This window comes from Elephantulus edwardii, unplaced genomic scaffold, assembly GCF_000299155.1.
Source record: "Elephantulus edwardii isolate Elephantulus edwardi_28Jun2011 unplaced genomic scaffold, EleEdw1.0 scaffold00124, whole genome shotgun sequence".
NCBI classification, from domain to species: Eukaryota; Metazoa; Chordata; class Mammalia; order Macroscelidea; family Macroscelididae; genus Elephantulus; species Elephantulus edwardii.
The window spans coordinates 3,191,123-3,216,698 of record NW_006399874.1 but is presented as its reverse complement, the minus strand read 5'-3'; the positions used below and the strand labels follow the sequence as shown (position 1 = coordinate 3,216,698).

General features: G+C 37.6%; 1 protein-coding gene across 1 annotated transcript in view; it reads right to left on the bottom strand.

The window, feature by feature from the left end:
- The window catches only part of FAM83B (family with sequence similarity 83, member B), a 97,310-nt gene that overhangs the window by 4,811 nt on the left and 66,923 nt on the right, over window positions 1-25,576 (bottom strand). Inside the window, exons 2-3 of the mRNA XM_006893136.1 lie at window positions 8,331-8,495; window positions 6,415-6,539 (exon numbers count right to left, since the gene is read on the bottom strand). Coding sequence (XP_006893198.1) covers window positions 6,415-6,539; window positions 8,331-8,495 — 290 coding nt within the window. The remainder of the gene's footprint in view (window positions 1-6,414; window positions 6,540-8,330; window positions 8,496-25,576) is intronic.

Below are 25,576 nucleotides of genomic sequence, written 5' to 3'. Positions count from 1 at the left end.
TTGAACCATGCAGTGTTCCCTTGCTCTGTTCTGACGACTGCCTCCTGGTCCAAGTATAAGTTTCGCATTAGAACGATCAAGTGTTAGCCACTGAAATCCTGCTGGATGGTCAGTTATGTGTTGGTTCTGACTCGACAGTGAATAAAAAGAACCGTATCTCCAATTGGTTGTGGCTGGCATAGGGCTTGATACATGGTAGATACTTAAAAGGCAAAGATTTTTTATTGAAAAAGGTTAAAAGGTTTTACTTAAATCTGGATGATCCTATATCCCTGTACTCTATTAAAAAGACTGCAAAGGACAGGAAAGGAAGCAGGATAGAAAATGTTTTTTCTTAATTACCTATTTATCAAATGATAAAGACCTAAAACTGATAAAACAAGAAATGACAATATATTATCTAGCAGAGTGAAATAAATACCAAAGGGAATAACTAAAAAACACCTCAAATAGTTGAATATAGAGGTTAGAAACTAGGGGTGGATAGAGAAAGATCCAAGAATTATTGTTTGCCCTGCATAGCTTCATTGAATCACTTTTTAGAAATCTGTGCAGATACTCATTCATGTTAAAAAAAATAAGTTTATTATCGCCTATCTCCTCCAAATAGGATGCACTTACACAGTGACATATTGGAAAAGAGAGGGAAGGAGCAGTTATAAGTTTCCATGGAAAGAATTGGGTCAAACACTCTTCCCTCCCAGCTAGGAGGTTTCAAAAGTGAAGTGAGTCAAAGGGTGAGGGGGATGTGAAGGGGAAGTAGCTGTGGTAGACAGCTCTAAATGTAGGAGCTTCTAGCACTTGGACCTCAGAGCCACTAGGCTCCATGAAACCCAACTGGAAGTTAGCTCCACAGTGATAATAAAATTTAAAAAAAAAAAAGACATTCATAAAATCATGTCAGTCATATCTGGGGGAAAATATTTTATTAATATTTCCCTGATTTTCATATAGCAATTTCAAATAGGGTACCAAGTTGAAAAATATTATGTGTCAACACATTGATTCAATGCTGAGTCAGAGTTCAACTTCACGGCAATGGGATCACCTGTAAAGTGTGTGGGGTACTTTTTCCCTCCATCAGTTTTTCTCTTATCACTGTTAATGTTATGTGATGCCAAAGAATCTGTTTTGTTTTCCTGGTAAGTTCATAATAATTAGTGTTTCCTATTTTTATTTTATTTCATTTCTAGATTCTTTTCAAGGAACAGTTACTAATGAAGAGAGTTTTAAACTGGTACCCTGTGAGTGAGTGTCCCTATGGTAAGAGTGTTACTACAGTGGGCATTGATTCCAGAGCTTTTTGGGGTGTTTTTAACACTCTCTGGCAAAGAATTCTGAGTTAGAAAATAATTTGCCTATGAACGAAAAGGGGAGAAAATTGCAATTCTAGAATAGGAGGGACTTAAGCAAATTTTAGCCCAAAGGAAGTGAAATGTTAACTGCTTTTGTTGAAAATTGGTTTGTAATTGCTCTACCAAATTCCATTACAATTGTGTTAGTAATAGGAAAGGTCCATGATCGTTAATCAGGAAAAATAAGTGGCAATAGCTGGCAACCATTCATTTTGTTAAGAAGTACAAAGTCTCAGTGAGCTTAAAGCAATAAAGAAGCCAGGGTTGTTAGGTAAGGCTTTGATAAATTTTTATAATATGTAGTCTTAACATTCCACATAAACTTTCCTAAGTAGTAGGTGAAATTTTGCCTCTAGCTGAAAAGCCAGCAAGTGAGTAAGTAAAGTAAGTTCAGACAGAAAAACTGATGAGTTTAGGGGTTATTGATGTTGATGGGTTGTTTTCCCCCTGGACTTCCCCCTAAGAAGTTCAGTCACTGTCACCTCAACACATAAGCATACCAAAAAGGAGAAACAACCAAATAGATTCTGCCGCAGTGATTCTAGGACTCACTGGAACTGCCCTATAGAGTTTCGAAGACTGTAAATCTTTTGGGAAGCAGACTACCACATCTGTATTCTGAGGAACAACTGAGAGGTTTGACGTGCTATTCTGAATGTAGGGCAGAGTTAATGGGCTTATAGGGTCCCAAGAGATGTTAAATCTTTACAAAAGCAGATTGCCTCATCATTTTCTCCCACAGTGACTGGTGTGATTGAACTGTTGACTTTTTTTTAAGTTAGCAGTTAAACACCTAGACTCCTTGAAGGTCCATTTTAAAAGTCAAATAATAAACACAGAAAACATAATTAAGAAATTATGATGAATTTAAATAAAAACACTTATTATTTAAATAATAAGTCAAGTGAACTCTAAATTTTAATTAAACTTGTAATTAAAAACTCTAAAACCGAGGAGATCAGAACAATTACATATACACACACACAAACACACAGATAGACTATAACTGGACACACTAATTTAAAGGACTAGTTGTAATTTCTACTTGAACAAACTTACATTTGGATCTCAAAACAGCATTTTCAAAAAAAAGTCCCTGAACTTACAGGGAAAATTAGGAGATAATGACAGTTAAAGTCCAAGATAATAGCTAACATTAGGAGGTTCAGAAGCATTAGCTCATGTAATCTTCACACTATGTATTAGGTTCTATGATTATCTTTCTTATAATTGAGCAAACTAAAGTCAAGCAAGTTAAGGATCTTATACAAGGTCATTCATTTCAACATACTGCCTCCTTCTCATGGACTTGCTAAGTGATAAAGAAATAAGTGTCTTCTCTTATATTAATTAACTTACTTAGATCCCCAACTTTCTAGGCTTTGACTCTAGGTCTTTAATAATGAGTCCACTGTACCCCTATGTACTAGCAGCTCCAATGAGTTCTGGTGAGTTTATCCTGTTAATGTGTCTTTTCTACAAAACACATTCAAGATTGACATTTTTAAGTCATATGGTGTATTTAGGCATAAGAATCAATGCTCCTGTGTTGTCAAAGATTATTGAATACGAATGGTCAAAACTCAAATATATCTGTTTTAGAAGAAAAGCAGTCAGGATGCTCCTTGGAAACAAAGATGGTAAAAATTAGTCTCCTATACTTTGGACACCGTACAAGGAGAGGCCAGTCATTGGAAAAGGACATCATGCTTGGAAAAGCAGAAGATCAACTAACTATTCTGCAGGAGAAAGAAATGGGCAGTCTCCTCCTGTGAAGGTTTATGACCTTGGAAACCTCACAGAGGGGTGCCATGAGTTGGAATCAACTCAATAGGAAGGTGGGTTGTTATTTATTTATTTATTTTATTTTTATTTAGTAATGTATGTTTAGTGTGTGGTTTTGTTTTGTATTACAAATGACTACTTGCTCGCATTTCTCATGCTGGAAGAACTGAAAAGTAAATTCAAGCCTTGAATTGAGAGATGCTATGGACAAAATCTTAAATACTCCAGGAAGCATTAAAAGAAGATGGAAGATATACACTGAATCACTGAACCAAAAAGAATTGGTCAACACTGGAAAATTTTTAAATGTATCATATGAATAAGAGGTAATGATAACAAAGGAAGAAGTTCAAGCTGTGCTCAAGGCACTGGAAAAAAAAATTAAGGCCCCAGGAATAAAAGGGATACCAGTTGACATGTTTCAGTTAATAGATGCAGCCCTGGAAGGCTCACAGATCTATGCAGGGAAATTTGGAGGACAGCTGCCTGGCTGATTGACCAGAAGACATCCATATTTGTTCTCATTCCCAAGAAAGATGTTCCAACAAAATGTGGAAATTATCAAACGATATCATTAATATCACATGATAGCAAAAAATTGCTGATGATCATCCAAAAATGGCTAAAATATGGAGCTGTCAGATGTTCAAACTGGCTTTAGAAGAGGCCATGGTACCATCAATTTCAATGCTGGTGTCAGATGGATCCTGGTTCAAAGCAGAGAATACCAGAAGATTGTCTATCTGTGTTTTATTAACTATGCAAAAGCATTTATTTGACTATGTGGGTCACAAAAAACTATGGCTAATATTGAGAAGAATGAGTATCCCAGGAGACTTAATTGTGCTTCTAAGAAATCTACACCTAGACCAAGAAGATGTTGTCCAAATGGAACAGGGGAAGACTGCATGGTTTAAAATCAGAAAGGGTGTAAGTTAGGGTTGAATACTTTCTCCCTATCTATTCTGTATTCTGAGCAAATAATTTATGAAGCTGGACACTATGAAGAAGATAATGGCATTAGGATTAGAAGAAGACTCATCAGCAATCTATGTTATACAAATGGCACAACTCTTCTTGCTGCAAATGAACAGAGTGCTTGTTGCATGAGGTCAAAGACTATAGCCTTCAATATGGATTACATGTTAACATCAAGAAAACAAACACCCTTACCACTAGGCCAACAGGCAATATCATGATAAATGGAGAAAGGATTAAAATGCAATAGTTTCACTTTACTTGGATCCACAATCAACATCCTTGAATCGATGCCTTTGAGCTGTGGTGTTGGAGAAGAGTACTGAATATCCCATGGACTGATAAAAGAACAAACAGGCACACCTTTGAAAAGGTGCAGGCAGAGTGCTCCTTGGAGACGAGAATGACAATACTTTGTCTCTCATACTTTGGACATGTTGCTAGGAGAGGACAATCCTTAGAAAAGGGTATTATGCTTGTAAAGGTGGCCAGTTAATGAAAGACAGGAACAAACTGGATTGACATGGTGAATGCAGCAAAGCACTGCAATACAAAAGGCACGTGGTTAGAATCCACTCTGCAGGAGTAAGAATTGATAAAGGCAATATTGTTGCTTTTGTCATGTGCTGTTGAGTCAGCTGTGACTCAGAGAGACCCTATGTACAACAGCTTGGAAGCCTGTCCTATCCTGAGTCAGTCTCACTGACTCTGACACACCTACCCCCATTGCTCCAATAACTGTGTCAATCCATCTCATCCGGGATCTTGTCTTCTGCACTGTCCCTCTACCCATCCAAGCATGATCTCCTTCTCCAAGGATTGGTCCCTCCTAGCCACAAGCCCAAAGTATGTTAGATGGAGCTTCAAAATCCTAGCCTCGAAGGAGAAACTTGGCAATAGCTATGTTTTCATTTCTTTTGTCTTTTACAGTGATATGATATCATCTTCTTAATAAATAGCCAAATAATGGCTATTAAATAGCAATTTTTAAAATAGCTTAAAAATAAGAAAAGCCCACTCCACTGGTTCTTTGCAGTAGTAAAAAAGTTCTACATTAAAGAATAACTGCCATTAAATTTACACTCGTTACTGTTTATACAAAGGAAGTTTTATTAAACAGCTGTAAGGACCCTTGGATAGATATCATCACCTTCATTTGCTGGACAAAGAACTAACACCCAAGAAATTGCTATGCCAAAGGTGTTAAGAGGTCTTTAGAAGCAAAGCCTAAATTAAAACTTGGGTCTAGGAGTACATAAAGAAAGAGTTATATGTTGCCGTTGTGTACTATCGAGTTGGAACAGATTCATACCTGACTCTCCAGCAGTATTCCAAGGCAGTAAATCCTATGAAGGGAGATTGCCCATCTTTCTCCTGCAGAGCAGGTGGTGGATTCAAACCACGAACCTTTGTATTAGCAGTACAAGTCTAGTTATAGAGATGACTCAATCTTGCTTTCGAAAGTGAGAAAACTTGAAACTCTGACAGCCTTCAATACGGATTGCATCTCAACATCGAGAAGACAAAATCCTCACCTCTACTGATAAGCAACAGCATGACAGACAGAGAAAAGATTGAAGTTGCTGACAATTTCATCTTACTTATATCCATCATCAACACTCTTGGATACCAGCAGTCAGGAAATGAGGAGCTGTATTGCTCTGGGCAAGTCTGCTGTCAGGGGCCTCTCCAAATTACTGAGGAACAAGAATTTTGAATTCTGTCAGTTTGAAGCATAAGGTGCCCCTGATTCAGGCCGTAGCCTTGTCAATCACGTGCTATGCATCTGAATGCTGGACAGTGAATAAAGATGATAGAAGAGGAACTGATTGATGTCTTTGAGATACAGTGTTGGAGAAGAGTACTGACCAACCCATGGACTGACAAAAGAACAGATATATCCTAGAGAAAGTGAAACCAGAATGCTCCTTAGGAGGCAAGGTTGACAAAGCTTCATCTCACATACTTTGGGAATGTTGCTAGGAGAGGTTCCTCCTTGGAAAATTACATTTTGCTGGGAAAGGTGGAGTGTCAGTGAAATAGAGACCCTCAACAAAAGAGACTGACACAATGACTGCAGCAATGGCCTCATGTGTGTCAGAGTTGATGAGGATGCTACAAAATAGGACAGGGTTCAGATCTGTTGTTAATAGAGTTGTTATGAGTTGTACTCGACTTGATGGTACCCAACAACAACAATAAGCCACCAGAGTTCCCTATTAATGAAATGAGGTAACATTACTATCTTTTGCTAAAACAAATTATTTAGATGAATGAGAAAACAGTGATTTTTTACCTGTAAGAACCATACATAACTTTCTGGCAGTCTATTAACAAGAACTTCTGTTCCAATTTTCCATAGAATTTTGCTCCTGTTTTTGAAAGATAATCTTGGCCTTTTACAGTCCGCACTCGGATATTCTAAAATGAATGATACATAAAAAGTAAAATGATGACTAGAAATTTTTAAAAGTAAAATATATGTCAACATAAAATCTTAATACCATAAATATGTTTGAAGTACATGTTTAAAATATAAAACACAAAAAAAGTGAAAAGCAAATCTCGAATATGTCTGAAAAAGAAAATATTCCAGGAAAATAATACATTAAAATAGGTGGGGAGTATTCTGAAGCAGTCTGACTCTATAGAAGTTTTGATTTATAAAATAAAATTTAAAAAAATAAGTTTTGATTTCTGGTTTGGTGAGACTCTGGGGCATTGTTTACTGGCGTTTGGCTGTGAGTTGATTGTATTTGGCCTCCTATTTAAAAACGCATTTATTCACCAGTAAAGATCTGGAATCCATTTGCTGTACAGAGGTAACTCGTGGTTGCTGTGATGCTAATCACTGTGACACTGATGTGTCAAATGTGATAATAGTACCCATGGTGAACAAGTGTTTGGTGGGGCTCTCAAATTAAAACAAACTTGGAAGCAGGAGTGGCATCCACTTCCAAAATATCTTGCCTCTGGAAATTTTATGAGCTTGAAGAAATGATGAAAGTTATTCAAGTGTTCAGGTCTTTCGTTCATAGCATCAGTCTGGTCATCTATGCCTCGGTGACACTTAATAATAACAATAACAACAACAAAAACAACATAATTTAAGTAAGAGATAGTACTATGCCATTGAGATTGTTTCCATAAATCAATGAAAATCCTTCAAAACAAAAGTCTTTCCTCAATGGTGATAGTGGCACACCATGATGAACATAATCTATGCTGTTGAAGTTGTAGTTATGTACTATCAGCTTGGAATCAATCCACTAGCTGACCCTCTAGTGACTTTTCAGAGGCAGTAAATTGCATGGGAGGAGAGTGCCTATCTTTCTCCCACAGCTGATGATGAGCTGATGATGGGAAAAAATGTTGAAATGGCAACCATTTCTTAATATTTATTTTATCACATTTTTTAAAAAAGAAAGAAATATTCTGGAGTATAGCAGCATGATGTTAAAATAGCAAGAAAATCTATTCTTGCCTAGAAAAGTCAAATGTAGCTGAAAAAACCTTAAGCCTAATAATTTGGATAAGTACCACTTGCTGAATCAATCAGGTGAATCCAGGATTTCAAGTTTGGAAACTGAAGCATTAATTATAACTACTATCAAAGTATTAAAAGACTTTTGTAAAGCATGCATGAAAATGTTTTTGGTTAGACTTTAGTGGAGTTTTTGTGTGTTATTTTATTTTATTTTTTAAAATTTTTATTATTTTCTGTGTGTGTACCATCAAATTGGATCTGACTGGTACAGGAGATTGTTCCTTCTTCTCCAGCAGAGAATCTGGTGGATCTGAACCGATCAGCTCTGGGATTGCAGTGCAGCTTCTTGCCACTAGGCCACCAGAGCTCGCCACGTTATTTTATTTTTAAGTTATATAAAAGGGCGTTCTGGAGGCATATTCCACAGGGAGTTGCACTGCTAACTCAAAGGTGCTGTCTCTCCAGTATTTCCATTGTGGTTCTGAGGGAGGAATATTGCCAAACTCCTCCCATGTGATTTACTACCTCCAAAAACCAGCTGGAGGGGGAGTTATGAGTTAGTTCTGATACAATGGCAGTGAGTATGAGTTTTCAAGTTCACCTTAAACATTACTGTTTTTCTATTTTATTTTGCCATAATACACTTTAGCATAACTTAATTTGGCTGAGATGACAAAGAAACTCAGTAACCTGAAAGGGGGCAAAAAAAGACATGGAATCCTTACCCTGAGACGTTGAACTTGACAACCTTGTTTTTCAGTCATATTTAGGAAGTGAATAAAATTTGACTCATCAAGTAGAATGTATACAGATATGCCTCGAGTTGATGCTTCAACTATTTCCTTGAATATGTCCACATCTGTAAATATGTCCATTACTAAAGCAATGACCTGTTAAAGAATGAGAAAAAATTTTAAATAACCAAAAGTCACAAAGTTATAAATTGCCTTGCTTACCATTAGTAAAAATTAGACAAAATAAATAACATAAATAACAATTACGCATAATTATAAATACATAAATATACACAGAAATATTTGTGTAGATTTTCAAAATTGAGGACATGAATAAATTTAAAGGGTAATATAAAACGATGTAATTTTCAGTTGAAAATTAAATTATATTGAAGGGAATCTGCATTTCAATAAAATGTTGAGTAACTGGTGAATTCTAGTTTGAAGCTCAACATCAAGAAAACAAATAGTCTCACCACTGCGCCAACTGGCAGCATCATGAGAGATGGATGGAGAAGAGATTGAGACTTAACAGTTAACACAGTTTCAGCTTGCTTGGCTCCAAAATCAGTATTCTTGGTACCAACAGCCAGGAAATCAAAAGATGAATTGCATTGGGAAAATGTGCTTTCAGGGACCTATCCAGAGTACTAAAGAGCAATGGTGTCAGTCTGGAGTCTAAGGTGCACCTGATCTAGGCCATGGTCTTTGTAATTACTTGCTAGGCATCAGAGAGTTGGAAAATGACTAAGGATGATAGTTGTTATTGTTGTTGTTATGTGCCGTCGAGTCGCTTGCGACTCATAGCGACCCTATGTACAACAGCCCTAAACTCCGCTCTCTCCTGTGCCAATCGCACTGTCTCTGACACTCCCATCCCAATTACCCCAGTCACTGAATCAATCCACCTCATAGAGGGCCTTCCTCTCCTGCGCCGTCCCTCCACCCTCCCAAGCATGATGTCCCTCTCTAAGGACCGGTCTCTCCTCACAACATGTCCAAAGTATGTTAGATGGAGCCTCAGAATCCTTGCCTCCAAGGAGCCACCCAGTTTAACCTTTTCCAGGACAAATCTGTTTGTTTTCCTAGCAGTCCATGGTATTCTCAGTACTCTTCTCCAGCACCACAGCTCAAAGGCATCAATTCTCCTTCTATCCTCCTGGGTCATTGTCCAACTCTCTGATGCATAAGAAGTGATTGTGAAGACCATAGCCTGTATCAGATGCACCTTAGTCTCCAGAGAGACACCATTGCTCTTCAGTACTTTGGAGAGATCCCTAACAGCAGACTTTCCCATGGCAATGCATCTTTTAATTTCCTGGCTGCTGGTGCCAAGACTGACTGTGGAGCCAAGCAAACTAAAGCTGTGTACAATCTCAATCTCTTTACCATCCATCCTGATGCTGCCAATTGGTCCAGTGGTGAGAATCTTTGTCTTCTTGACATTGAGCCTCAATCCATATTGTAGGCTGCAGTCCTTGACACTCTGCAGCAGGCGCTTCAGGTCCTCTTCAGTTTCAGCAAGCAGGGTTGTGTCATCCGCATAACGCAGGTTGTTGATAAATCGTCCACCAATCTTGACCCCACATTTCTCCTCATAGAGCCCAGCCTCCCGGATAATCTGTTCTCCATATAGGTTGAAAAGGTATGGAGATAGAAGAAGAATAAATGCCTTTAAGTTGTGGTGCTGCAGATGAGTACTGAATATACCATAGACTGCTAAGAGAAGAAACAGGTCAGTCTTAGAGAGGGTGAAACCAGACTGCTCATTCGAGGTAAGGATTTTGAAGTCCCATCCTCACATACTTTGGATATGTGGCCAGGAGGGACAAGTCCTTGGAGAGGGACATTATGCTTGAAAGGTTTGAGGGACAGTGCAAGAGCGGAAGACTCTCTATGAGACGGACTGACTCAGTGACTGGGGTAAGGGGAGTAGGTGTGTCAAAGACAATGAAATTGGCTCAAGATAGAGCAGGGGTCAGAGATGTTGTACATAGGGTTGCTTGACAGCATACAGCAACAACATCAAAGCTCCTTGTAGGGTAGAGATGAGACAGTAAAAACCAATGACATTTTCCCCCTTGGAAAAATATTTCCAGGTATAAAATAGGATTTTTGTAACTATTGATTAAAAATGAAATTCATAGAGGACTGGTACAAAGAAAATTAATTTTAGAAATAGAAAAAAAAGCAAAGAAACTAAGGAGCATCAAGATAGCAGTCACAGATTGAGATTTCAAGATCAGGATATGAAAAACAAGTACCTAGAATTAGCTTAACATACAAAATAAGAAAGAATGAAAAGAAAAAGGGAAAAGGGGGTGGGGGAAATCCAAACAGTGTGTGGGGTGGTGGGGTGGAATGGAAATAAGAATGTCATATGATTAAGATGCAAGTGAAGAGACATGTCTTGAAAAGCAGGATCCTAAAACAGAGCCTGCAAATACTGTTGCAAACAGATAGTAACTCTGAAAAGGAACGAGAGTGAAATAATTCTGGCACAAAAACAAAACATTTACTTAAAAAGAGAAAAACCCAAAGTAAAACAATTACATGGCAAACGAAAATATTACTAGTTTTTGCTCTTGGAGTGTTTATTGACTAATGGAGAAAGATACCATCTAATGAAAAAATAACCAGTATGTATAATAAATGACGTGTTGAGTTGAGTACAACTAAAAATGACCCTATGAAAAACAGATCTGAACCCTGTCCTATCCTTTGCCATCTTCATTATTTCTCACATATTTGAGGCCTTTGCAGCAGAAACTGTGTCAGTACTTCTGTTTTAGGGTCTTCTTCTCTTTTGCTGACCCTCCACCTTTCCAAGTCTGATCTCTCTCTCCAAGGAATAGTCTCACCTCATAATAAGCCTAAAGTCTGTGAAATGGAGTTGTGTAACCTTTGGCTCCAAAGAGCACTCTGGCTCCACTTTCTCCAAGCCTTATCTGTTTGTTCTTTTGGCAGTCCATGGGATATTCAGTGCTTTTTCTAATACTGGCTCAAAGGCATAACCTCTTCTGGTCAACCTATTCACCGTCCAGCTTTCAGATGCATAGTAAGTATTTAAAAAGGCCATGGCCTCAATCAGGCAAGTGCCTCTTAGGCTTCAAACTGATATAATTGCTCCTCAGTAATTTAGAGAGGTCTCTGACAGCAAACTTGCTCCATGAAATGTCTTTGGTGTTTTTGCGTGTCATTGAGTTGAGTATGACTCATAGCAACCCTACAAACAACAGATTAGAACCCTTTCCTGTTCCTGTGCCATCCTAATCAACTCTGACACACTTGAGACCATTACTGCAGTTACTGTGTCAATCCATCTCTCTGAGGGTCTTCTGTTCCTTTGATGACTCTCCACCTTTCCAAACATGATTTTCCTTTCTAAGAAATAGCTTTGCCTAGCAACATGCCCTAAGTATGTGAGATGATTTGCTATCCTTACTTCCAGGAGCTTTCTGGCTGGACTTTACCCAAGACATGTCTGTTCTTTTGTCATTAATATTTAATCTCATCCAACACCAAAACTCAAAGGCATCAATTCTTCTGTCATCTGTGTTCACTGTGCAGTTCTCAGATGCATAGCAAGTCATTAAAAAGATAATGGTCTGAATCAGGGACACTTTAGTCTTCAACATTATATTATCCCCGACAGCAGACTTGTCCAATGCAATACAACTCAGGATCTCCTGAATGCTGTTACCATTAGCATTGATTGTGGATTCATGTATAATAAAACCATATTTTAAATAATGATCTGTGTTTTAATCCATGTTGTGTCAAGCATGCATACACACATGCACACAGATACACACACACAAATACAATAATCATCTTCTAACTTCTGTGTTGATTGTGGATCTAAGATGAAATTATTGACAACCTCAGTCTTTTCTCCATCTATCCTATCTACTGGTCCAGTGCTGAAGAATTTTATCTTCTTGATGTTGAGGTATAGTCCATATTAAAGGCTGCAGTATTCAAGATTTTTAAGTTATCTTCATTTTCATCAAGCAAGGTTGTGTCATCTACATAACACAAGATGTTGGTGAGTCTTCCTCTGATATAACTACCACATTCTTCTTCAAAAAACTCAGATTTTCAAATGATTTGCTTGGCATTAAGACTGAATAGGTATGAAGAGGGATACAATCCTGATTATATCTTTCTGAATTTTAAACCACATAAGCGTTCTCTTGTGCTGTTTAGACAACAGACTTTTGGTCTCGGTTTAACATGAGCACAATTAAGTATTCTAGGATTCTAATTCTTCTCAATGTTAGTAATAATTTGTTATGATACACACTTTTGTACATATTTAATAACACAAATTGTATTCTCTTCTTTTTCCATTTTTAAAAAATTAATTTTAATGAAAATGTACAAGACTCCTGTCATGACAACAATACCTAATCACATATCCCTTCCTTTTAAACATTTTTCTTCCTCATCTGTTTCAATGCAGTATACATTATGTATCCCATCTTTTTCAGTCTCCCCCCAACATCAATGTGTATTCTTTTCTTTAAGCTAGGACCCATCTGACATTAGCAGTGATATCCCTGGTACCACGGCCTTCTCTAAATTAAGCTTGAACTTCTGGTAGTTCTCTGTCAATGTACTGTTGTAAGTGGTTTTGGATGATCTTCAGTATATTTTGCTTACAAATGATATTAATGATATTGTTCAATAACTTCCACATTCTGTTGGTTCCCCTTTCTTGGGAATGGGGCAAAATATGGACCTCTTCCAGTTAGCAGGCCCAACGGCTGTCCTCCAATTTTCCTGGCATAGACTGGTGAGCAAATTTAGGGCTGCATCTGTTATATGAAACATGTCAACTGGTATCACATCAGTTCCTGAGACCTTATATTTTGCCAACACCATCAATGTAGCTTCAACTTCTTCCTTCATCACCATTTCTTCTTCATCATATAGTACTTCCTGAAATATTTCAGTATTAATTATTCAGCCAATTATTTTTTGGTACAGTGACTTTGTGTATTCCCTCCATATTCTTTTAATGCTTCTTGGATCATTCAAGATTTTCCTGATGGCATCTCTAAGTATGGCCTTCTCCTCCCCAATTGTTTTTAAGTTCTTTCACCTTGAGAAATGCCAAGGGAGCCCTTCTTTTTTAATTCTCCAAGACTAGGTCTCTGCAAATTCTGTTATAATAGTTTGCTTTGTCTTCGAGCTGCCCTTTGAAATATGTTCTGCTCCTTTACTTCAGTATCTCTTTCTTTTGTTTCTGCTTCTTGATGTTGTACTGCAATTTCTAGAGTCTCTTATGTTATCCATTTTGATTTTTTCTTTCTCCTCTTTGTCATTACCTTTAGTTTTCTTCATGGATAATATAATTCATGTTATCCCACAGTTCATCTGATCTTCAATCACTGGTGCTAAATGCCTCAAACTTAGTCATAAGATTATTTTTAAATTCAGGTGGATAAACTCAAGGTCACATTTTGGTTCTTGTTGTGGTATAGCACTGGTCTGCCCATTTGCTCTACAGAAGTAATTTATGGTCACTGTGATTCTGAACACTGTGACACTGATGTGTCAAATGTGCTAATGGTTACCCAAGATGGACAGTGTTTGGTGGCGCTCCCCAATTAAAACAAGCTTGGAAGCAGGAGTGGTATCCACTTCTGAAATAGCTTGCCTCTAGAAACTCCATGAACTTGGAGAAACGATGAAAGTTATACAAGTGTTCAGGTCTTTCACTCATAGGTTTGTCAGGGGCCTGGCTAACTTGCAAGGCAAGACTAGAACTACATTTGTAAAACAAGAACTGATTCCATCTTGGCTAGAGCCATCTCGAATGGAAACCTAAATGAGGTAATGTGATTACCCCTGCAGGTGTGTTTCAGAAACCTAAATGGGATAATGTGATTACCCCTGCAGGTGTGTTTTTCGGAAACCTATATAAGCTTTTTCAGGGATAATAAAGAGAGGGATTCGTGATCAATGAGGAGGCTCTCTGCGTCTTCATTTAATCCTCGTCCCTTCTCTCGGAAGAACTGTTTCGATATATCGGGGCAGGACCTCGATATAGGTTGCTATGAGTTGTCTACAACTCAGTGACACTTGACAACAACAATACAACAACAACAACAACAACAACAATAAGACTTGCTTTCATTCCCCCCCCCCAGCTTCATAGTGAGGTACAAAAGACTAAATTTATTGGGGGGAAATAAAGTGGCATAAAGGGAATTATTAGTGCCTAGAGATGGAGAAGAGGCTAGTGGAGTTCCAAGGAAGTTCTCTGAGATGGTGTGCTTTGAGTTAAAACTTGAAAGAAATTAAGGATATTATCAATGACCTTATCTTTAGAAGTGTTCAAAGCAGTTCAAAGCAGAGTATGTGTGACATGTTTAATAAAGATGAGGAACAAGGCTGCTCAGAGGAAAGGGAAGGGTAAGTCATGACTTCAATGCCTTGATGATGATCTAAAACCTTTGGTGGTGGTTTCACTCTTCCTTTCCCACTTCCCAAAGAGTACTGCATTTACACCTACTACAACTTGAGTTAGCAATATGTTCTGTTTATGATTTAAATGTATTATTCTGGGTTGCAAACAAACCTTAATAGTGGGGAAAGGGCAAAAAACAGGGACACATGGTGAAACTAGTAGAGCAATTCAAGTTGGAGGTAATAGTGGCTTCTTGTTGTTGTTATTGTTGTTTTTGTTGCTGCTGTGTATCATAGTCAGAAACAACCAATAGCTGAGCTTCTAGTGGGTTTTCTATTGCATGGATGGAGGCTACACATCCTTCTCCCATGGAGCAGCTGGTGGCCTCGAATCACATGCCTTTGGGATTGCAGTACAGCTTCTCGTCACCAGGTGACCAGGGCTCCCTCATAGTGGTCAGGACCAGTAAAGTAGCAGCATCAATGGAGAGAAATGGTTAGATGATAGATGGATATCTTTGGACCGAAAGGACTTCCAAATTGACTGAAAGTGGAAGTGAGAGTGAAAACAGAAAAGTGAATGACTATAAGGGTAAAAATCTGAAGGACTAAATTGTCATTCACTTCTGTAATAGATAAGGATAGAGGGACAGTAGATTTTTTAGCTGAAAAATTAAAAAAGAAGAGTTAAATTAATGTGCTTTCATATCAAGAAGACAAAGATTCTCACCACTGGGCCAACTGGCAGCACCAGGATGGATGGTGGAAAGACTGAGATTGTACACAGCTTTAGTTTGCTTGGCTCCACAGTCAACACTCTTGGCACCAGTAGCCAGGAAATTAAAAGATGTATTGCGATGAGAAAGTCTGCTGTTAGGGACCTCTCGAAAGTACTGAAGAGCAATAGTGTCACTCTGGAGACTAAGGTGCACCTGATAAAGGCCATGGTCTTTGCAATCACTTGTTATGCATCAGAGAGTTGGACAATGACTAGGAAGGATAGAAGGAGAATTTATGCCTTTGAGCTGTGGTGCTGGAGAAGAGTAATGCATGTGCCATGGACTGCTAAGAAAACAAACAGGTTCATCCTGGAGAGGGTTAAACCAGGCTGCTCCTTGGAGGCAAGGATTCTGAGGCTTCATCTGACATACTTTGGACATGTTGCAAGGAGGGACTAGTCCTTGCAGAGGGATATCATGCTTGGGAGGGTGGAGAGACAGCACAGGAGGGGAAGACTCTCTATGAGGTGGATTGATTAAGTGAGTGGGGTAATTGGGGTGGGTGTATTGGCAACATTGCAATTGGCACAGGACAGATCAGAGTTTAGAGCTATTGTACATAGGGTCGCTATGAGCTGCAAGCAACTCAACAGCACATAACAAAAATCAACAACATATTCAAGTAGAGAGCTCTGGAGGCCTAGAGGTAAGTAGTTGTACAGAAAACCTAAAAGCATATGGTTTGGATCCATCAATCACAACTGGGGAGAAAGATGAGCACATGCCTCTTATGTAAACTACTGCCTCTGAAAATCTGCTGGAAGTTCAGCTATGCGTCAGTTCTGACTTAATGTTATATAATAAGTGATATCTAAGTGGAATCATGAGTAGAGAGTTCTGGATAAGAGATGGAAATTTGAATTGTGGTAGTTGTGTTGCTGGTGTAGCCTTGGTTCCAACTAATAATTCTGTATAAAACAGTCTGTCTCATGTCATCTTCACAATCACAGTTAGGGTGGAATCTGTTATTGCAGCCCTAAGTCAGTCCATCTCACTTGGGCTCTTCCTTTTCATGACCTCTAATAGAGGTAAGGAATTGTGCTGAAAACCCAAATGCATGCAGTTTAAATCCACCTGTAGGAGGACAAGCAATCTCCTCCTACATGATTTACAGCCTCTGAAAACCTGCTGGATGGTCAGGTATGAGCCTGAACCAACTCAATAGCACACGACAACAACTTCACTAAGCACGATATCCTTTTACAGGGACTGGTCTCTCTCGATAAAATGTCCAAAGTATGTGATAAAAAGTCTTGTCATCTTTGTTTCCAAGACACTTTTGTGTACCTACCGTATATCAAATAGTCTGAGGGAGTGTTGTTCTTATATACCAGTGAGTTGGAATTGACTCAGAGTTGACCTTTAGTGTGTTGGCAGAGGCAGTAAAGCGAATGGGAGGAGATTGCACGTCTTTCTCCCAGAGAGCAGCTGGTGGATTTGAATCACCTGCCTTTGGGTTGGCAGTACAACTCCTTATCACTAAGCCAGCAGAGCTCCATATTTAAGTTCACTTATCAGAGAAAAACAATAGAAGACCAACAACTGTACACAGATCCGATTTGAGTTCGCGTGCGTGCGCGCGCACACACACACACACACACACACACACGCACACAAAATTAAAAAAAAGTCACGAAATAAAATGGCTTGGGAATAGGCACTTAGTAGAAGCAAACCAGATTAAAGTAATGAATGCATTACAAGTATATTACTAAAATCATGCAAAATACATGTTTGTGGTTGTTATTTTCAGGTGCCATCAAGTCTACTATAACTCACAGTGACCCCAATCTATTGAACAATAGATCAAACGTTGCCAGATCCTGTGCAATCCTCACAATTTCCACCATGCACAAGCCCTTTGTTACAGTTACTGTCAATCCACCTCGCTGAAAGTCTTCCTCTATTAAATTGATCCTCTACTTTCCAAGCATGATACATTATTCTAAGGACTGCTTTCTCCCTACAACACACCCAAAGTATGCTAGGTGAAGTTCACCATCTTGGCCTCTATGGAACACCCTGGTTGCAGTTCCTCTAAGACAGATTGGCTTGTTCTTTTTGTGGAATATTATTATATACTCTAGTAGAACATTTAGACAAAATATTGTGCCATGTACCATATCATTGTAGGAATTATTCAAGCAGATGACATTCTTCAAAATAACCATGAAATATTCCTCAATCACATTTCCACTGCTATGTTGGTAGGAGCTGTAGAGTTAAATACAGCTCAAAGTGACTCTATCAATAACTGATCCAAACCTCACCTTATCTGGCATCATCCTCATGATCTCTGCCATGCTTACTTATTGTGTTAGTGACTGTATCAATCCATCTCACTCTTTACCCAGCTTGATGGCTTTTTCTAAGGACTAGAAACTACGTGTCTCCTTGGCTGAGATTTTGAAGCTCTGTCTCACATACTTTGGGCATGTGGCCAGGACAGACTGACTGATCCTTGGAGAAGGACATAATGCTTGGAAGGTAGTAGGAAGAACCCCCATGAGATAGACTGTTACAGTGACTAGGGCAATGGGGGTAGGTGTATTGGAGTCAGTAAGACTGGCTCAGGACAGGGCAGGCTTCAAAGCTATTGTAGAAGGGTTGTTATGAGTTGCAGGTAATTTGACGGCACAGAACAACAACAACAATAACGCCTTCTGATATGCAGTTAAGGTCAGGTTTCAACAATCTAGCTTCTAAAGAGTACCCGGGTTGCACTTCCTCCAAATCTGACAGATTTGTTTATTTTTTGGCAGTTAATGGAACATTCAGTATTGTTTACCAACACTATACTTTAAAGGTATCAATTTAGCTTTGTTCTTCGTTATTCACTGCCCAACATTTAGATGTATATTGAGAAACTGAAAATAATATGACCTACAAAAGGCACACCACAATTTTAAACTGTTGTCCTAAACCTTTAAGGAATTCCTTGACTGCAGATTTGTCCAATGTAGCACCTTTTTTGATTTTTGAGCCAAGTAAAACAAAATAAGTGACAATTGCAACCTTTTCTCCATCTATCAAGATATTTATTATTGGTACAGTTGTGGGGATTTCTGTCTTTTTAAATGTTGTCATCCATATTGAAGGTCTTTATCTTTTTTCAGTAAATGTCCTAAGTCTACTTCAGTTTCTGCTAGTAAGGTTATGTCACCAGCAACAGTATAAATTGTTTAATCTTTCTTCAGTCCTGAAGCCACATTCATATACTCAGGCTCTTGAATTATTTAACATACAGATTTAATAGGTAGTGACAAAAGGTATAACTTTGATCCTGATTTTAAACCCTGCAATATCCCCTTCTTCTGTTTTCATGACTACTTCTTGGTCTTTGCACAGGTTTTGCATGAACACAATTAAGAATGTTCTGGAATTTCCAGTCTCCTCAACGTATCCATAGTTTACTATGATTCACATAGTCAAGTATTATAGTCAATAAAACATAAGTAAATGCTTTTGAGGTTCTCTGCTTTCAGCCAGGATCCTTCTGACATTCACATTGATGTCATATTTTCTCACTCACTCTCATTACTGTTGAGTAGGAAGCAACTCATAGTCGAACCTCCAGGATATTTCTAAGGCCGTCTATCACTTAGGAGGAGAATGCTCATCCTTCTTCCATGGAGTCATAGGTGGACTGGATCCTCCGCAGAGTCCTGGCCTTTGGGTAAGCAGTATACTCAGTACAGACTATGCCAGCAGAGTCCCCTCACATTTTGACCAGGAAGAACAACCTCCCTATCTAGTTCACTAACAGTTGGGAGCTCTGGTGGCTTATTAATAAGGAGTTGCGCTGACAACCAAAAGGTATAAGGTTCGAATTCACCAGCTGCTCTGCATGAGAAAAATTAGTAATCCCTTACCTTGTGATTAATTGCATCCAAAAACCCTCTGGAAGGTCAGCCTGAGCCAGTTTCAAGTCAATGGTACCTAACAACAGTTCACTAACTATCCTTTTCCTTTTTATAAATGGTATGAGGTATCAGTAGGAAGAGGCTAGTATAACAACTTCATCCTTGTCTTATAAACACTTTCTCACAGCATCAAACATGTCAGAAATTTTACATCAAGTGTTAACTAACTGATGTATTTACTATGTTTTAATAAGTGGCATGGTGAAGTATGGGCATTGAAACAAAAGAAAATACCTATACGTTTATTTTACAAAATAAATCTCATTACATATGCCTCGGCAATCTCAATTTTTTTTCTTTTCTAATCTAGAAGGTTTTCTTGTTTTTTCCCCTAAGTAAAGTTATTATGTAACATTAAGTTCTTTAAGAGAGAAGTTAGAGTATTTAAAAATTGTTTTCCATTAATGTTCTAGATAGTCTCACGTAACAAATTACTTTAGATATTGGAAATGAATAAAAACACATTATAAGGATAAAGAAAGGGTTTTGTTTATAAAAAGTAATTGGAGTCACTCAGCCAGTGGAGGATTTCAGCACAGCAAAGGTAGAATAAATGACAGTGTTTCTCGCAAGACAGAAAATACACTGGATCAAATTCCAAGAAACTAGATTATACATCTTTGACAAGCTTATCAGATGGCAGCAGAGTCAGGTAGCTTATCAGGGCTTCTGCTTTTCTGTACCTTCACTTGGATGTGCTGAAAAATTATAGAAAGTCTACAGAAATGTGCAGAAATGCTAAGAGAGGTAAAAGAATATGCAATTCTTATATCTGTAATGGGGAACAATAAGAAGAAATGTGGTCTGTCGAACTTGACATGAATGTACTCCAGTACTCCATTTCCAGTTAGTTAACTAAATCACACTGCTCTGTAGAGAAGACTACAAATATCCCAATTAGGATACAACTCCTTAGAAGATATGTCAAGTGCTTATGTAAGTCAAAGCTAAAGTCAAGGACATTATTCTACCAGGCTTCATAATCTATTCCTCTTAATGAATTCCTATTTTGGGTTATTTTTTTCCCCAAAATATTTTTAAAATGTTTTATGCCATAATTTGTAGACATTGAGTTCATTGTGCATTATACAATCACCCCTGATGAGGTGAATTGATACAGTAACTGAGGTAAAGGGGGTAGGTGTCAGAGCCAGTGAGACTAGCACAGGATAGGGCTGGCTTCAGAGCCGTCATACTTAGATAGTGTTGCTTTGAATCACAGGCAACTTGTTGGCACACAACAACAACCACAACAAAATAATTAGCTATTATTGATATATGAGCATGATGACTCTGTCTCTTCCAGTCCCCATTGCATCTTTCCTATTCCTTTCACTCTCCTATCCATCCACTATAACTTCTGGTATCCTAGTGACCCTCATCTCTTCCCACTCTGCTTGTCCCTTCCCCTTCCTCTTTTGAGCATTATACCAACCTTGCTCAGTTGTCCTCCTGTTAACTCAACAGTGGTTGTAAGCAGTATTTGTCCTTTTGTGACTGAGTCATCTCACTCAACACAATGTTGTTTAGATTCTCCCCTATTGAGTCATATTTTACGAATATTCCATTTGTCTTTAGTGTGGCATTGTGTGAATATATCACAGGTTTGTATCCCTTCTACATTTCAGATAAGAGTCTCATAACTAAAGTTTATGGAATACTTTACGGCCTTCACAAATAAAAGGCTGATAAACCAATCACAAAATGGACAAAGGACATGAAAAGATGCTTCACAAAGGAGGACATTTGGATGACTGGCAAGAATATGAGGAAATGTTCAACATCAACGACAGTGAGAAAGATGCAAATCAAAACAGAGTTATGATCTCCAGCAGCAGTAACAAAGTTTAACAGGACAGAAAGCAATAGATATTGGAGAGGATGTGGAAACATTAGAACTCTAATGCACTGTTGGTGGGACTGGAAAATAGTACACCACTCTGAACGACAGTCTGGCATTTCCTCGAAATGGTGATCAGAGGAATCCAATATGACCTGCTATTTCACTGCTAGGGAAATATCCCAAGAAAATCAGAGCTGAGACATGAGAAAAGATGTATTTACCCATGTTAACAGCAGTGTTATTCACAACAAGAAAATTGTAAACAACTCAAATGCCCAACAACACAACAAATTTCTATGTTATTCTTACTGCATAGTTTAAACACTGAGTGATTCAAATAGTTAGCATGCTTGACTGTTAATGGAAAGGTCTGCATTTCAAGTTTACTGAGAGGCACCAAGAAAAATCTTGGTGACTGACTTTCAAAAAAGTCACCATTGAAAACTTTATGGATTCGATTTCTGTCCTGACACATACAAAGCTGCCATGCATTAGAAATGAAACCACTTCCTCCACCCCCTTTCCTGGTACACATTCTAAAAATGAAATAAATGTGTTCTTGGGGGACATAAGACTGGGGAATTTTTTTCTTTATATAAGAATATACTGGGACATGTTTAAGATTTGAGGGAAATTCAAATATCTCAGTAATTTCAGAGAGCCTAAATCGATAATTTTTTTTTTTTGCTTATCTTTCTCATAGTACATTTTCCCGAAGTAACCAAGACACTACAGGTCATGTGGAAATAAAGTAATATAAACACTACCAGTGAATTTATGATAAGTTCATATGCACGACACTGTTTAAGGTCTTCTAGGAAAGTACATACTCAGATGTCAAATAATACGGTGTAATAGTGGTTCAGTAAGAGGAAAAAAAAAATCACTGTGTATGGACATGGTTATTAGAGTGAGTATTCAGTGAATAAAAGGGCTTCAAGGATAAGCTTCATATAATGAATTATGATTAGTTTTTTAGACTTCCAGGCTGAAAGACTAGCATTGGAAAGACAAGGAGACAGAAAAGAAAATGAATATGATAGAGACATTTTAATAAATGCCTCTTGAATCAATTTAAACACAAAGATCAGTAAGCTCATGGAGGTGGAATAAATTAAGTTAGATAGGAATTATAAAGATTATGAAAATCTACCAAAGGGTTAGACTCTATCTGGAAAGTAATATGAGTCTAATGAAAGAAAATATCTGGTAAAAAATATTTTGGGGAAAAAGTATTTTAATCACTTAGTCATACTCATATTGAAGTCAACAGAAAATATGCAAATTCTAAGATATACCGACTAAAGAAGACTTGTGTATTCTTTATTATTGTTATTATATTATCAGTGTAATGCTCATATTTATAAATGAACTGAAATATGCCCCTCCTCTCCTTCTTCTGAACCCTACTGGCTTAGTAGTAAGGAATTGTGCTGCCAACCCAAAGGTACACGGTTCAAATTCCCAAATGCTCTGGGAAAGAAAGAAGGGCAATCTCCTCCTGTGCTATTACAGGCTCTGAAAACTTGCCTTTCTACTTCTAAAAGGTGTAGTAGAAACAGGATAAAAAGATGAAAAGTAAAAATGTGAAAATCAATGACAGAAAATGTTCAACACAAAGTCAACATTCAATACATACATTTACTTGGGAATATTATTCACTATCCTCAGTATTTTATTTTGAATTACAAACTTATTAGTATACAAAGCTATTCGTGATATACTTTTATATAATCTATATATTTAATGAAATGTAATTGTATATAGTGTTAATGGTCTGTAGTTATAGAACTGTCATTATAATTCTCAAAATGGGGTTATACACATTTTATGTAGTTACAGTTTGAAAGCTATGCTTCAAAATACTAAGTACCATTTGAAGAGATTCACACTTCATTGGTAATAGACTAATTTTTTTCCCAACTAAGAAAACATTAAACAAAAGATTAATGGAGAATTCAAATGAAAAAAAATAGGTTAATGGAGATGAGTAATAATTAGCTTATAATAAAATTCAACAGAGCTGCAAAATTTAAGGATTGAGTAATAAATAAAGATAAATGATTACTGAAGGGTATTTAATTCTAAGTCCGTAAAACCTGCAAAAGTGATGTGCCAAATGGATTCTGAAGGGGTAAAAAGGCTAATGCTAAGAATAAGTGCCTTTGGCTCTTAACATTCTGCAAGCTAAATAACATTATCCATTTTATACAAATTTTAAATTTTATACACTACAGCATTGTTTAGTAAGTTGCAGTTTTATATTATAATCATGTTTGCAGATGTTAAGTATTTCTACTCATATTATATCTATGTAGCCACTGTCTTACTTCATATAGGATAAATTAAGTCTTCTTGAAGAAGTCACTTGAAAGCTTCTGTCTGAGCATCACTTATTTATGTTATACAATAAATATTTTAAGCCAAAGGCAATCTCAAGTGTACCAAGTTCTATAAGCCTATGATTCAAAGCTACTGAGTCATGTTGTCCTTGTTAGGTGTTGCTGAGTCAAATACGACTCATAGTGACCCTCTGAACAATAGACCTGAACCCTGTCCATCCTTATCATCTATGATACACTTGAGGCCGCTGCTGCAGTCACTGTGTCAATGTGCATCTTGTCAAGAGACTTCCTCTATTTTGCCGACCCTCTACCCTTTCAAGGAATAACCTCTCCCTGCAAAATGCCCAGAATATATGAGATTAACCACTGTCATCCTTCCTCCAAGGAGAACTCTGGTTGCACTTTCTCCAAGACATATTTTTTTGTTCTTTTGGCCATGGGATATTCAACAGTCTTTTCCAACACTACAACTTAAAGTCATCAATTTTTCTTCTGTCATCTTTATGCAATATCCAACTTTCAGATGCATATCAAATGATTAAAAAGACCATAACCTGAACCAGGCACACATTAATCTTCAGACTGACACCACTGCTCCTCAGGAATTTGGAGAGTTACTGATACTATACTTGCTCAATGCAGAATGTCTCCCGATGTTGTAATTCCTGGCACCAACTCTGTTGATTGTGGATGCAAGAAAGATGAAATGTTAACAACTTCAATCTTTTCTGCATCTATCATGATTTAGATTATTGCTCTAGGGGTGAGGATTTTTTGTCTTCTTGATGTTGAGATGCAATCCAGATTGAGGGGGATAGTCTTTGATCTTCTGCAGGAAGCATGGAGTTTTGATGGCCTAGTGGTAAGGAGCTGCTCTGGCAACCCAAAAGTTTGTAGTTCAAATACACCAGCTAATCCAAGGGAGAACGATGGATTATCTCCTCCCATATGATTAACTGCCTCTGAAAACCCACTGGAGGGTCAGCTATACATCAGCTCCTACTTGACTGTACACAATAACAACAACATTGAAACATAAGGTTAAAAAAAGTATAGGGATAAAAAAAGGATAAGCATATATAGATGCAAATTTTATTAGGAAAAAATACTAGAGCTTTCCTTATATGTTTTCATAGAAAACATAAAGACTGCATCACCCTAGACATCCATTATTTTTAATAAATCTATGATTCTAAGACACCCTTCAAGTATGGAATGGAACTTACTTCCATAGCTCAATTTTCAGTACTCTAAATCAGCCTGTATAGTAAATGAGGAACACACATCTTCCTTACAATAATAATTCAAGACCAAAGTGGGAGCATTTTCAGAGATCAAGATCAAAAAGCCAGAGGAATAGGAAAGAAGGGTGAATGGAAACAGGAAACACAGAAGGAAGTAAATGGGTGTTGCTACATTGTGGGGATGGCAATTGCTGATGTGAAACTACACATATACGAATTGGTTTTTAGAAAATAGATTTGATCTATAAAGCATGCAAATAACAGTAAAAGTTAAGATACAACAAAGAAAACTAACAAGTGTACACATTAGGACAGGATTCAAGTCTTGTCATAGGGTCACTATGAGTCATACTTGACCTGAGAGTACACATTAACAACAATTTGAATATATTTACAATGCCTTTTTCTATTTTTTTTTTTAACTCTCAACCTTCTGTGGTAAGCATGACTGGTATATACCCTCTGGTAAGTAAATTAGATTTACTTAAACATTCTGTAGAGAGGAAGTGATTCCGTGGTGCCTGTTTTCAAAGAAATACATGGTTTTGTGAGCTATTCATACATGTTGTGTTGATTGCCTTCAAGATAAGCATGACTCATAGCAACCCTATGAACAGAAAGCCTGAAGCCCCTCTACAACTATTGACATTTATCAAAGTTCATAGAGTTTCCGGAGGCATACAACT